This window comes from Colias eurytheme, chromosome 29, assembly GCF_061535395.1.
Source record: "Colias eurytheme isolate Ceu_HAF_F1 chromosome 29, ilColEury1 Martin Lab GWU primary, whole genome shotgun sequence".
Taxonomy (NCBI): Eukaryota; Metazoa; Arthropoda; class Insecta; order Lepidoptera; family Pieridae; genus Colias; species Colias eurytheme.
In genome coordinates, this window is record NC_143008.1 from 3522839 (window position 1) to 3536098 (window position 13260).

At 35.8% G+C, this 13260-nt stretch overlaps 1 protein-coding gene across 1 annotated transcript; it reads left to right on the forward strand.

The window, feature by feature from the left end:
* The first annotated feature begins 8955 nt into the window (after window positions 1-8955).
* LOC149896157 (hemolin-like) lies at window positions 8956-12807 on the forward strand. Its single transcript, XM_090117911.1, has 5 exons — window positions 8956-9020; window positions 9323-9446; window positions 9876-10472; window positions 11759-11961; window positions 12436-12807. The coding sequence occupies exons 1-5, from the start codon at window positions 8975-8977 to the stop codon at window positions 12729-12731; spliced, it is 1266 nt and encodes a 421-aa protein (XP_089974037.1). The 5' UTR covers window positions 8956-8974; the 3' UTR covers window positions 12732-12807.
* Window positions 12808-13260: the final 453 nt, after the last annotated feature.

Here is a 13260-nt window from a genome sequence, read left to right on the forward strand (position 1 = left end):
TTTTCATATTGTCCGTAATTGGTCCGTAATAAGAAGGTAATAAGTATAGTCCCAATGTAAAAAACTTACAACCACCTAACCAATATTATACATAAATGCAAAAGCGATAAAATCACAATGTTTTTCCAAAAGTGGGAATCGAACCCATTTGTCAATGTACCTACCAAATTACTTACTTACCTATAAATATAAAAATTTGCTTGGTGCTTTCCAAACCGGTGGTTAATGTCATGAGTCATGACTAACTATTCTAAAAGAAGTAGACATAAGTGCTTCTAAAAGTGTTGTACATTGAATATTTAAGAACATCATTCGCTTTACCTTGACCTTCCTGGTCGGTTAAAATTAATCAGGCAGATAGTGTGTCTATAAATATATCATCACGAAGAAACGGTAACAGGAAAATGATTATGAAGATAAACAACTATAAGTTTATCTATTACCTACCTATTACCATAATATTATAATGTCAACATGTATGGGTTCTAATGTTATCACTTGCACAATGATCCGTGAAAATTCATTGAGATTATCATTTGAAAACCGTGCTTCATTTGTATGTTATTCTTCATAGTAAAGAATAACATACAAATCATAAAAAAAAATACAGAAAAGAAGAAATACCTAACTACTATCTTGCGGTGGGATTCGAACAGGACAGGGGTCCTCCCTCGTTCTTCGATATAAAACTGAAAATCTAATTTATACAAATAATTCCAAATGAACATTCTTTCTTCAGTCGATAAGCATTACTCCGTCTAACGCAGTCGGTTAAAACAACAAATAAATAGGTTCAATGTACCTCCATTCATCCATTGCATCGTATTTGCGAGTAAAGAGTATGCGAAGCTTGATGCGAAGTATATTTAACTACACTTACATTGTAAAGAGGAAAAATTATTTTTTAAAGAATAAACACAAAACTGTAGAAGCAATTATTATATTAAAATATATTATACTAGCGGTCCGCCCCGGCTTCGCCCGTGGTACATATTTCGCAATAAAAGGTAGCCTATGTTCTTTCTCAGGGTCTAAAGATTGTCTGTGCCAAATTTCATCAAAATCGGTTAAGAGGTTTATGCGTGAAAACAATACATACATACTAGTCCGGGATACATCGCCCATTTTTGCAAGTGATTACTATCAAGCTAATTTTTCGTGAGTAGCTTTATTTTGATGAGATGCCCAATAATTTCATGTACGAAACTCTCGATTGTGGTAGCTACCAGAGGAAACAAGGATAAAATATTTTGATTTGATGGTTCTCAAATATTAATTACTAACTGAATGTTTTTTTTTGTTCAATCTCAAGATGAATTTATATTTTTGGTTTTATGGCATTCAAATGCTTTATAAATATAAATTTATAAAGAATAGAAAAAATTCGATCACGAGGCGGGACTCGAACCCGCATCCTTCGCGCCATTCCGGGGCGGATGCCTGACCAACTCAGCCACTCGTGACCCGCCAGAGCAATCGAATTTATTCTATTCTTTCAGTTTTATGTGTCTGAAGGGACACACCGCGCGCCATCTATTGAGATGATTAACAACCATTTCAACCAATATGAAGCACTTTTCAGTGAATACAATATTGTAACGATGGAACACGACCTTTTTTGTTGAATTTATATTTTTGGTTTTATGGCATTCAAATGCTTTATAAATATAAATTTATAAAGAATAGAAAAAATTCGATCACGAGGCGGGACTCGAACCCGCATCCTTCGCGCCATTCCGGGGCGGATGCCTGACCAACTCAGCCACTCGTGACCCGCCAGAGCAATCGAATTTATTCTATTCTTTCAGTTTTATGTGTCTGAAGGGACACACCGCGCGCCATCTATTGAGATGATTAACAACCATTTCAACCAATATGAAGCACTTTTCAGTGAATACAATATTGTAACGATGGAACACGACCTTTTTTGTTGAATTTATATTTTTGGTTTTATGGCATTCAAATGCTTTATAAATATAAATTTATAAAGAATAGAAAAAATTCGATCACGAGGCGGGACTCGAACCCGCATCCTTCGCGCCATTCCGGGGCGGATGCCTGACCAACTCAGCCACTCGTGACCCGCCAGAGCAATCGAATTTATTCTATTCTTTCAGTTTTATGTGTCTGAAGGGACACACCGCGCGCCATCTATTGAGATGATTAACAACCATTTCAACCAATATGAAGCACTTTTCAGTGAATACAATATTGTAACGATGGAACACGACCTTTTTTGTTGAATTTATATTTTTGGTTTTATGGCATTCAAATGCTTTATAAATATAAATTTATAAAGAATAGAAAAAATTCGATCACGAGGCGGGACTCGAACCCGCATCCTTCGCGCCATTCCGGGGCGGATGCCTGACCAACTCAGCCACTCGTGGCCCGCCAGAGCAATCGAATTTATTCTATTCTTTCAGTTTTATGTGTCTGAAGGGACACACCGCGCGCCATCTATTGAGATGATTAACAACCATTTCAACCAATATGAAGCACTTTTCAGTGAATACAATATTGTAACGATGGAACACGACCTTTTTTGTTGAATTTATATTTTTGGTTTTATGGCATTCAAATGCTTTATAAATATAAATTTATAAAGAATAGAAAAAAAAAAATTCGATCACGAGGCGGGACTCGAACCCGCATCCTTCGCGCCATTCCGGGGCGGATGCCTGACCAACTCAGCCACTCGTGACCCGCCAGAGCAATCGAATTTATTCTATTCTTTCAGTTTTATGTGTCTGAAGGGACACACCGCGCGCCATCTATTGAGATGATTAACAACCATTTCAACCAATATGAAGCACTTTTCAGTGAATACAATATTGTAACGATGGAACACGACCTTTTTTGTTGAATTTATATTTTTGGTTTTATGGCATTCAAATGCTTTATAAATATAAATTTATAAAGAATAGAAAAAATTCGATCACGAGGCGGGACTCGAACCCGCATCCTTCGCGCCATTCCGGGGCGGATGCCTGACCAACTCAGCCACTCGTGACCCGCCAGAGCAATCGAATTTATTCTATTCTTTCAGTTTTATGTGTCTGAAGGGACACACCGCGCGCCATCTATTGAGATGATTAACAACCATTTCAACCAATATGAAGCACTTTTCAGTGAATACAATATTGTAACGATGGAACACGACCTTTTTTGTTGAATTTATATTTTTGGTTTTATGGCATTCAAATGCTTTATAAATATAAATTTATAAAGAATAGAAAAAATTCGATCACGAGGCGGGACTCGAACCCGCATCCTTCGCGCCATTCCGGGGCGGATGCCTGACCAACTCAGCCACTCGTGACCCGCCAGAGCAATCGAATTTATTCTATTCTTTCAGTTTTATGTGTCTGAAGGGACACACCGCGCGCCATCTATTGAGATGATTAACAACCATTTCAACCAATATGAAGCACTTTTCAGTGAATACAATATTGTAACGATGGAACACGACCTTTTTTGTTGAATTTATATTTTTGGTTTTATGGCATTCAAATGCTTTATAAATATAAATTTATAAAGAATAGAAAAAATTCGATCACGAGGCGGGACTCGAACCCGCATCCTTCGCGCCATTCCGGGGCGGATGCCTGACCAACTCAGCCACTCGTGACCCGCCAGAGCAATCGAATTTATTCTATTCTTTCAGTTTTATGTGTCTGAAGGGACACACCGCGCGCCATCTATTGAGATGATTAACAACCATTTCAACCAATATGAAGCACTTTTCAGTGAATACAATATTGTAACGATGGAACACGACCTTTTTTGTTGAAATGGTTGTTAATCATCTCAATAGATGGCGCGCGGTGTGTCCCTTCAGACACATAAAACTGAAAGAATAGAATAAATTCGATTGCTCTGGCGGGTCACGAGTGGCTGAGTTGGTCAGGCATCCGCCCCGGAATGGCGCGAAGGATGCGGGTTCGAGTCCCGCCTCGTGATCGAATTTTTTCTATTCTTTATAAATTTATATTTATAAAGCATTTGAATGCCATAAAACCAAAAATATAAATTCAACAAAAAAGGTCGTGTTCCATCGTTACAATATTGTATTCACTGAAAAGTGCTTCATATTGGTTGAAATGGTTGTTAATCATCTCAATAGATGGCGCGCGGTGTGTCCCTTCAGACACATAAAACTGAAAGAATAGAATAAATTCGATTGCTCTGGCGGGTCACGAGTGGCTGAGTTGGTCAGGCATCCGCCCCGGAATGGCGCGAAGGATGCGGGTTCGAGTCCCGCCTCGTGATCGAATTTTTTCTATTCTTTATAAATTTATATTTATAAAGCATTTGAATGCCATAAAACCAAAAATATAAATTCAACAAAAAAGGTCGTGTTCCATCGTTACAATATTGTATTCACTGAAAAGTGCTTCATATTGGTTGAAATGGTTGTTAATCATCTCAATAGATGGCGCGCGGTGTGTCCCTTCAGACACATAAAACTGAAAGAATAGAATAAATTCGATTGCTCTGGCGGGTCACGAGTGGCTGAGTTGGTCAGGCATCCGCCCCGGAATGGCGCGAAGGATGCGGGTTCGAGTCCCGCCTCGTGATCGAATTTTTTCTATTCTTTATAAATTTATATTTATAAAGCATTTGAATGCCATAAAACCAAAAATATAAATTCAACAAAAAAGGTCGTGTTCCATCGTTACAATATTGTATTCACTGAAAAGTGCTTCATATTGGTTGAAATGGTTGTTAATCATCTCAATAGATGGCGCGCGGTGTGTCCCTTCAGACACATAAAACTGAAAGAATAGAATAAATTCGATTGCTCTGGCGGGTCACGAGTGGCTGAGTTGGTCAGGCATCCGCCCCGGAATGGCGCGAAGGATGCGGGTTCGAGTCCCGCCTCGTGATCGAATTTTTTCTATTCTTTATAAATTTATATTTATAAAGCATTTGAATGCCATAAAACCAAAAATATAAATTCAACAAAAAAGGTCGTGTTCCATCGTTACAATATTGTATTCACTGAAAAGTGCTTCATATTGGTTGAAATGGTTGTTAATCATCTCAATAGATGGCGCGCGGTGTGTCCCTTCAGACACATAAAACTGAAAGAATAGAATAAATTCGATTGCTCTGGCGGGTCACGAGTGGCTGAGTTGGTCAGGCATCCGCCCCGGAATGGCGCGAAGGATGCGGGTTCGAGTCCCGCCTCGTGATCGAATTTTTTCTATTCTTTATAAATTTATATTTATAAAGCATTTGAATGCCATAAAACCAAAAATATAAATTCAACAAAAAAGGTCGTGTTCCATCGTTACAATATTGTATTCACTGAAAAGTGCTTCATATTGGTTGAAATGGTTGTTAATCATCTCAATAGATGGCGCGCGGTGTGTCCCTTCAGACACATAAAACTGAAAGAATAGAATAAATTCGATTGCTCTGGCGGGTCACGAGTGGCTGAGTTGGTCAGGCATCCGCCCCGGAATGGCGCGAAGGATGCGGGTTCGAGTCCCGCCTCGTGATCGAATTTTTTCTATTCTTTATAAATTTATACAATCTCAAGATAATTATCTAAATTATTCGAAAAAATATTTGTCCTACAAAATCTATGGTTATATCAAAGAGTCCCCCTTTCCAATGTGTATCGATAACGAAGTCATCATAAATGATTACTAACCAGCTGATTTTTTTATTTTCACTTATTTAATACTTATATAATTCAACAGACATATTGTCCTACAAATTGCGTAATAAATATTTGAGAACCGTCAAATCAAAAATTTTTATCCTTGTTACCTCTGTAAGCTACCACAATCGAGAGTTTCGTACATGAAATTATTGGGCATCTCATCAAAATAAAGCTTGATAGTAATCACTTGCAAAAATGGGCGATGGATCCCGGACTATAGGTACATAATAATTACATAATTACAAACTTTTCCTCTTTATAATATAAGTATAGATATAGATTATTTAGGAAGTTTAATTACCTGCGTAGGCAGGCTCAATTAGATATAATTAGAACAAAAACTAAGTTTCGTACGTCTGCAAAATTATGTAGTTAACTAGGTAGATTGTAGGTACTTAGTTTAAACTTTACAAAAAGCCCATGGTTCAATGATTTTACAAATAATTTAATAGTTAAGTAAGTAGTAAGATAAGTAACTAATTTAATTTTTATTTATTACCAAATTTATACACATTTTATTAACACACTAATATTATAAAGAGGAAAAGTTTGTATGTAGGTATGTACTATGTATGTATTGTTTTCATGCATAAACTACTGGACCGATTTTGATGAAATTTGGCACAGATAATCCTTAGACCCTGAGAAAGAACATAGGCTACCTTTTATTGCGAAATATGTACCACGGGCGAAGCCGGGGCGGACCGCTAATTAACACATCAAATGTTCGTCACACTGGACTGCGCTCCTATCTATAGGTACCTACTAATATTATAAAGCTGAAGAGTTTGTTTGTTTTTTTGAATGCGCTAATCTCAGGAACTACTGGTCCGATTCAAAAAAATTCTAGGTGTTAGATAGCCCATTTATCGAGGAAGGCTATAAGCTATTATTATGCTAAGACGCAGAAGCGGAGCCTTGAGGGTGAAACCGCGGAGCACAGCTAGTTATTTTATAACCCAGATATTAAAAACCTACAACCTAAAAATATATGACTATCCAGGTGGAGCCGGGTGAGCAGCTAGTCCTATATTTGGTGTTCAATAAGGAAAATTGTTGTTTATTCAATATGTTTGCTCAATGCGGGCAGACCGCAGAGGGTATAAGGTGATTCCCAGCGAAATAAAATTATGCTGATAATATAAGTAGGTACGAGGCTTGATTAAATTATGTTACCAATGTTATTTTAATTTTAAGATGAGACAAAATTACATTGTCCATTTATTTTTAATGCCACCTAGAGAGAAAGTACCTACTCTTAATACTGTAGTTTTAGAATTTTATTCAAATTTATGTTTGAATAGAACGAAAACATCATTCAAAGATGTTCAAAATTTCGCTTGCTACTATGTTGCTACTCCTGGGAATCGATACAATTACAAGTCAATAACTGCGTTAAAATTACCGACTTCAAACTTGCACTTGCAACATTTACAAATACAGACAAAAATGCTCATAAAATAAAAACTACTGGGCCTATCCGAATAAAATTTTTATGGGACCAATTCGACACCATCCCGCATCGAACAAAAAAAGAATCACGTAAATCGGTTCAGAAACCACGGAGTAATCGGTGTACATACATAAAAAAAAAAAAAAACATACCGGCCGAATTGATAACCTCCTCCTTTTTTTTGAAGTCGGTTAAAAATATGTTAAAATTATCTCCTGTAGATATTCTTATAATTCAAAAGAGAAGAACACCATGAAATGTGGACTTTTGGTTAAATTTTAATCATTTTTACTAAATTAATTGTGTAATTTTTATGTTTAGGATATGTTTGGTCATTGCAATTTGTCTGATTTTTTTGATTAAATATAATATTGTAATAGTTATCTTAATAACCTTCACATAAAAAAATCAGACATTTAAAAATAAATTAATTATTAGAGCTAGCGTTTGATACAAGTTTTGGCTCAGGTGGCGCAGGTGACTGGTACAGCTCCACAAACATTCAGATATTAAAAAGTACACTAGAGACGAATGTGAACCGAAAGTTATTTATGCTTTAGAAAATAACTTGTGTCTAACGGCTCTGGGATCTTGGACCATAACCACAGATCACAGTAGATCTCTATGACCATGAAATTCGCATGAGTATAACGAATATTCTAATTTTGATATCGGGTAGAATTAATTTCTTGTCGCGAAAAAAATATAATGCAAATCACCCTATTTTACTGTATGTATATTATTAGAGGAAAAACAAAGACTATTGAATTAGTTTTACCTGGAATTACATTATAATATTATACCTACTTTAAAAAGGTGAATAATACAATCTATGATAAAATGGAGTGTAATATAAAGACGCGGTCGTATAAATAGAGAATTTTTGTTTAAATTTAATCTGAATGGCAATATATTTTACTAGCTGCGCTTCGCGGTTTCACCCGCGTGTCTCCGCTCCTGTTATTCACCTATAACCTATTACGCTTCCTCGATAAATGGGTAACACCGAAATAAATTTTCAAATCGGAATAGTAACTCCTGAGATTAGCGCGTTCAAACAAACAAACTCTTCAGCTTTATAATATTAGTATAGAAGAGAAAAAAATCTATAGTAACGCCTGTATTAATTTATTATGTATACTGCCTGTGCCAGCGGTTTTACATAAGTACGGGTAAAGACTTTCATAATTTCAGTTAGAAAAAAATCTTAAATATACAATTAATATTGATAACTAAAAGTTGAACAACAGCGAGCAGTTTTTACTCTTGTTTAATCAGCCGAAAACGTGCAAAAATATAGAAAATGTTACTCTTTTCCACTTTTCGCGCAAATTGCGGTACATATGCAAACAACGCGGAACTAGGTACATCCAGATTCCAGCATTGTGGGACGGTTTACCGCCTGAGATACTCATGAAATTATTGTACTGTCATCGGTCCTTGATAAGTGTACAAAGTTTGAATTAAATATCCTTAAATTAATCTATGATTTTTAAATTATAATAATATTTACGTTATTTTTTCTTGTTGCGATAAGCGACTATTATCAAGGAAAAATAAAATTATATCAATCTATATGAAACACGCTTTAACCGCAGGTACGTGTCGCCTGTAATAGGTAAATCGTGGTACTTTACAGAGACAATTCCTCGTATGACTCCACAAAAGCACATATAAATACAACACATCCCTTGCATCATTGCATTTCCCGCCAAGACGTAACACGGGTACGTGCACAGATAACGTAAATATTTATTATCTGTTTATGTATTTAATAAATTGTACTTTTTTGTTTTCCTCGATAAACGTTCTTTTGATTTGAATTTTTTTTAATTGTAGAGGGAACGATGGCGATTTCTTATGGCATTATTATTGCGGCGTGTGTTGTTTTATGTAAGTGATTTTAATTTCAATTATTTTTTCAGTTAATTTTTTAATTTGAAACAGTGGAAGATGCAGGTTCGAATCCCGCCGCGTGATCGATGTTTTTCTATTATATAATAAATTCTCATTAAGTTTCTCATAAAATAAATATCGTCAAAATCACTTAGAAGATCAGTAGAAAGTCCTGAGATTATTAACCCTTAAAAAAATAAAACATACATTACATTCGAACTTAGCTTTTTTTTTAAATCGATTTAAAATGATAACTCACGTTATAGGCACAGCAATATTATACTATTTTTTTTACACAGGCACAGCAATGCCCGCTGAAAAGCTTCCCATTTTGAAGGACGCGCCGAGTGAGATTCTTTTTACTAGTGGAAATCCTTTTACACTCGAATGCAGGCTTATTGGAGAAAATGCTGATGGAGTCACGTAAGTAGCAGTATATTTGTAATCTACGGTGAAAACGAAAATAGGCTTTTTTCGAGAACGAGTAACAAATGCCCTAAATTTTTTTTTTTAATCTATGTTTAAGGAGCTTAGTCGGAAGTGTGTCGGAAGTCAATTATGTCGCTCCGTATGTCCTCAAAAACATGAAATTAGTTCTGATTTAAATACACATTGACATTATCTAGCTGCCCTAAAATTGATTACAGCAATACTTAGCAGCAGTATATTTCTGTTAAATAATAAAAATTTGAAAAATACCAGGCGTTTACAAAAATATTGCCTGTGGCTCTCAGTATCTTCTTTCTCTTTCCACCTACTAATATTACTGGTAAAAAAATGTGTACTACAGCATTGCTCTATTAGCAGTTAGCACTATCCAGTTAATAGGTAAATAATTATACACTTAAACAGGTTTAGCTGGCTTAAAGATGGCAGTCCACTAACCATAAACAACAATGAGGTCACCCAACGTCAGGGAGAAGGAAGCCTTGTGTTCCTCCGACCAAACGATAAAGTCTCTGGCACCTACCGCTGCCTTGCCTCATCCGAAGCTGGCCAAGCGTCAACCAGACCGATAAACGTCAGAAAAGCATACATAAACCCACCCAAAACGAACCTACAAAAACTGAAGCCAACAGACGGCAAACCGTTCAAAATGGACTGTTCCATCCCAGATGCGTATCCTATACCAAAGATATCCTGGCAATACCAACTGATAACTGACTCTGGAGTGTCCAATGACGTCATGGATCCACGCATTACTATGGCCCCTGAAGGCACTCTATATGTGACCAGCGCCGCGAAATCGGACGCCAATAAAAACTTCAAATATGTCTGCATAGCGAATACTCCAGCAGAGAAAAATGGAGTGGTTTTAGCGGAGTATGTGATAGAGGATGTACTGGAAAATTCGAATCCAGATAATGAAGTGTCTGAACTGTATGCGAGTAAGGACATGACGGTGAAAGCTGGGGAGATGACCTATTTGTATTGCATCTTTGGTGGCATGTGAGTATCGTTTTGTTCTCTAATGAAATTATAATTTTCTTACGAAATGCGAGATATTTGACTCGTCTTTTGAAGTGTCAATACCTACCGTCTGGAATCTTGCTAAAGAAGTTTCACTTCTGACACGTGTGCTCGGCACATACGCTCTTTTTTTATAATAACTTTAGGTAAATGCAATTACTAAGAAATACTGCCTGAACTTTGAAACGTAAATATGTATTTGCTTCAATTAACACAAATTAATTCAATTTAAATGAAAATATTACGAAAATAAAATATAATAGGGGTAAAATAGAGTATGTTGGATACCTTATATGAATGGAGGACCACTACATGTTATAAAACAAAGACTTCCGCATCTGTATGTCTGTTCGCGATAAACTCAAAAACTACTGCACCGATTTTCATCCAGTTTTCAACAATGGGTAGCGTGGTTCTCGAGGAAGGTCTGAATTTTGGTACCTACTTCACTACATAGTATAAAACAAAGTCCCTATGTATGTTTAAATTTTTAAAACTACGCAAAGGATAGATAAAAGTGATTCAAGAGGAAGGCATTAGTATATAATTTATTAGTTTTTAGACAAGCAGGTATTGTTTAAATTAATTAGAGAACGAAGTCGCCGGTAAATATTTTCTTTATAGATATAAACATCTATTTCTATAGCTCTATTTAAACTATGCGTGAAATTCCATTATCTTTGCTTCATAGTTTATCTATAATAGTTAACAATAATAAGGAAAATATTCTATTTAACTATAAATTTTACGACTTAGTTTTACGTGTTTGAGTACGTTACTATTTTACTGATATGATTGATTAATTTTAATAAGGTGAAGCCCCGAGAATATTATAATGTGTATTGTGTCATCCTTTTTTTTTTTGTCAATGACAGATTGACATTTGCAATCATTTTGCCGCCAAAAGATCGCAAACCCATTTTTAAATTTCCATTCAAATTGTAATAATTTTGTAATAATTCGCAACATAATTTTGATCGGTAAGCAAATATAATTTGCGACATTTTTTTATGAATATTTTAAGCTGTTGCGTCTTCTAAGACAATCTGGCTTCTTTAATTTTATATCGATAAATTTAATGTGTCCCTGTCCCTATGTATTCTTAGATCTTATCACTGAAACCACGCAATTTAAAGGGTTTTTTTAAATATCTAAGAATACATAGGGAAAGATAGCGGAAGCGATTTTGTTTAATACTATGCATAGTGATGAGTATAGTGATGATGATTCTGTGTGATGATTAGACTTCTATTGTCTATTCCCAGTCCTCTAGCCCATCCAGACTGGTTCAAAGATGGCGTCGACGTCAACGGAAGTCCCAATGATAGAATCACGCGATACAACCGTAGTAAGGGCAAGCGACTCCTCATCCGTGATGTCTGGCTGACTGACGCTGGCTCTTATAAGTGTGTCGCTGATAATGGCAAGGGAAAGGCACAGGAACATACTATGAAGCTTAGTGTTGTTGGTAAGTAAAAACAATATTTGAAAGAAAAAGAAATAATATTACTAAAAAAGTTTTGGACATTACTTTTCGATGAAATTGCCGAATATACAAAGTTTATGATGTTCGACTTACGATGTTATTTTTAAGCGATCCTAATACAAAAGTTGCAACCATAGATTTAGCAACCCATTTTCTTAAATTACGATGTTATTATTTATCAATCATAATCCAAAAGTTGCAACGGTAGATTTAGCAAACCATTTTCTAGGAAAAGTTTATTAAATACATAACGAATGATTGTTTTTGTATTGTCGTGCAGATCAGAGATTTTTTGTAGTACAAAACTTTGAATTCCTATGATAAGGGGTTAAGTATGGGATATGGGGCTTTTTCCATCTGTTTCGTAGTTGGATTTTCTTTCATCAGTCGTTTTTGATACGTTCTCTACCAAAGAGGCTGTATTCATCACCTTATATAATCTGTTTCATTTTACAGCCGCCCCAAAAGCTGAAGCCATGCCATCTACATTTACAAAGGGACAAACAGGTAAAGACATAACAATCCAATGCCACGTGGCCGGTGTACCAGCCCCTCGTCTCCAATGGACGTATAACGCTCAACCTTTACAAGTCAATAACAAAATTATCATTAACGAAATTACCAAAGGAAATCTGACAGTTGCCGATTTGACAATCACCGGGGCAAAGACAACAGACAAGGGTTATTATGGCTGTCAAGCTGAAAACCAATATGGCGCACTGTATTCAGAAACGTTGGTTGTGGTGTCCTAAAACATTTTAATGTTGTATTGTTTTCAATTATTTTCTGTGTAGTAGTGTAGTGTATTTTTTATAATGCTTTGGTTGATATGAATAAATTTTACTTAAGTATCTGTGTACTGTTTTTTACGCATTCTTGTCTCAATGGTTAATTAATAATATATAGTGAAGAATTTAAGACTGTCCGAATAAGAAGGCTTTGAGATCTACTTCATGCGTTACAAAATTGGTATTAGTCAAACACTGTAATAATATATTCCACCCTAAGATTCCATCTACTTATTAGAGTATAGCTAATGGATCTTAACTTGACGATGGTTCTGAAGTTAGTCTTGACTCTTGTCACGTGACATCAAAGCCAATGTTATAAATGCGAAAGTTCGTTTGTTTCTTTGTTCGTCGGCCTTTCATTTACAACGCAACGGCCAACGTTATGAGACTGGGGACGACTGCTTTTTGCAGTGGAAGATCTCAGTCCCATCGGAAAATCTATTTGATTATTCTAAAATTTATAGATTCCTATAGATCGCTATATTAGTGT

Excerpts from the sequence above, each read along its gene's own strand:
- LOC149896157 (XM_090117911.1), top strand. The coding sequence starts at position 8,975 with ATGGCGATTTCTTATGGCATTATTATTGCGGCGTGTGTTGTTTTAT. Across the intron at positions 9,447-9,875 it reads GAAAATGCTGATGGAGTCAC|GTTTAGCTGGCTTAAAGATG; the intron begins GTAAGTAGCAGT and ends ACACTTAAACAG. Across the intron at positions 11,962-12,435 it reads TATGAAGCTTAGTGTTGTTG|CCGCCCCAAAAGCTGAAGCC; the intron begins GTAAGTAAAAAC and ends TTCATTTTACAG.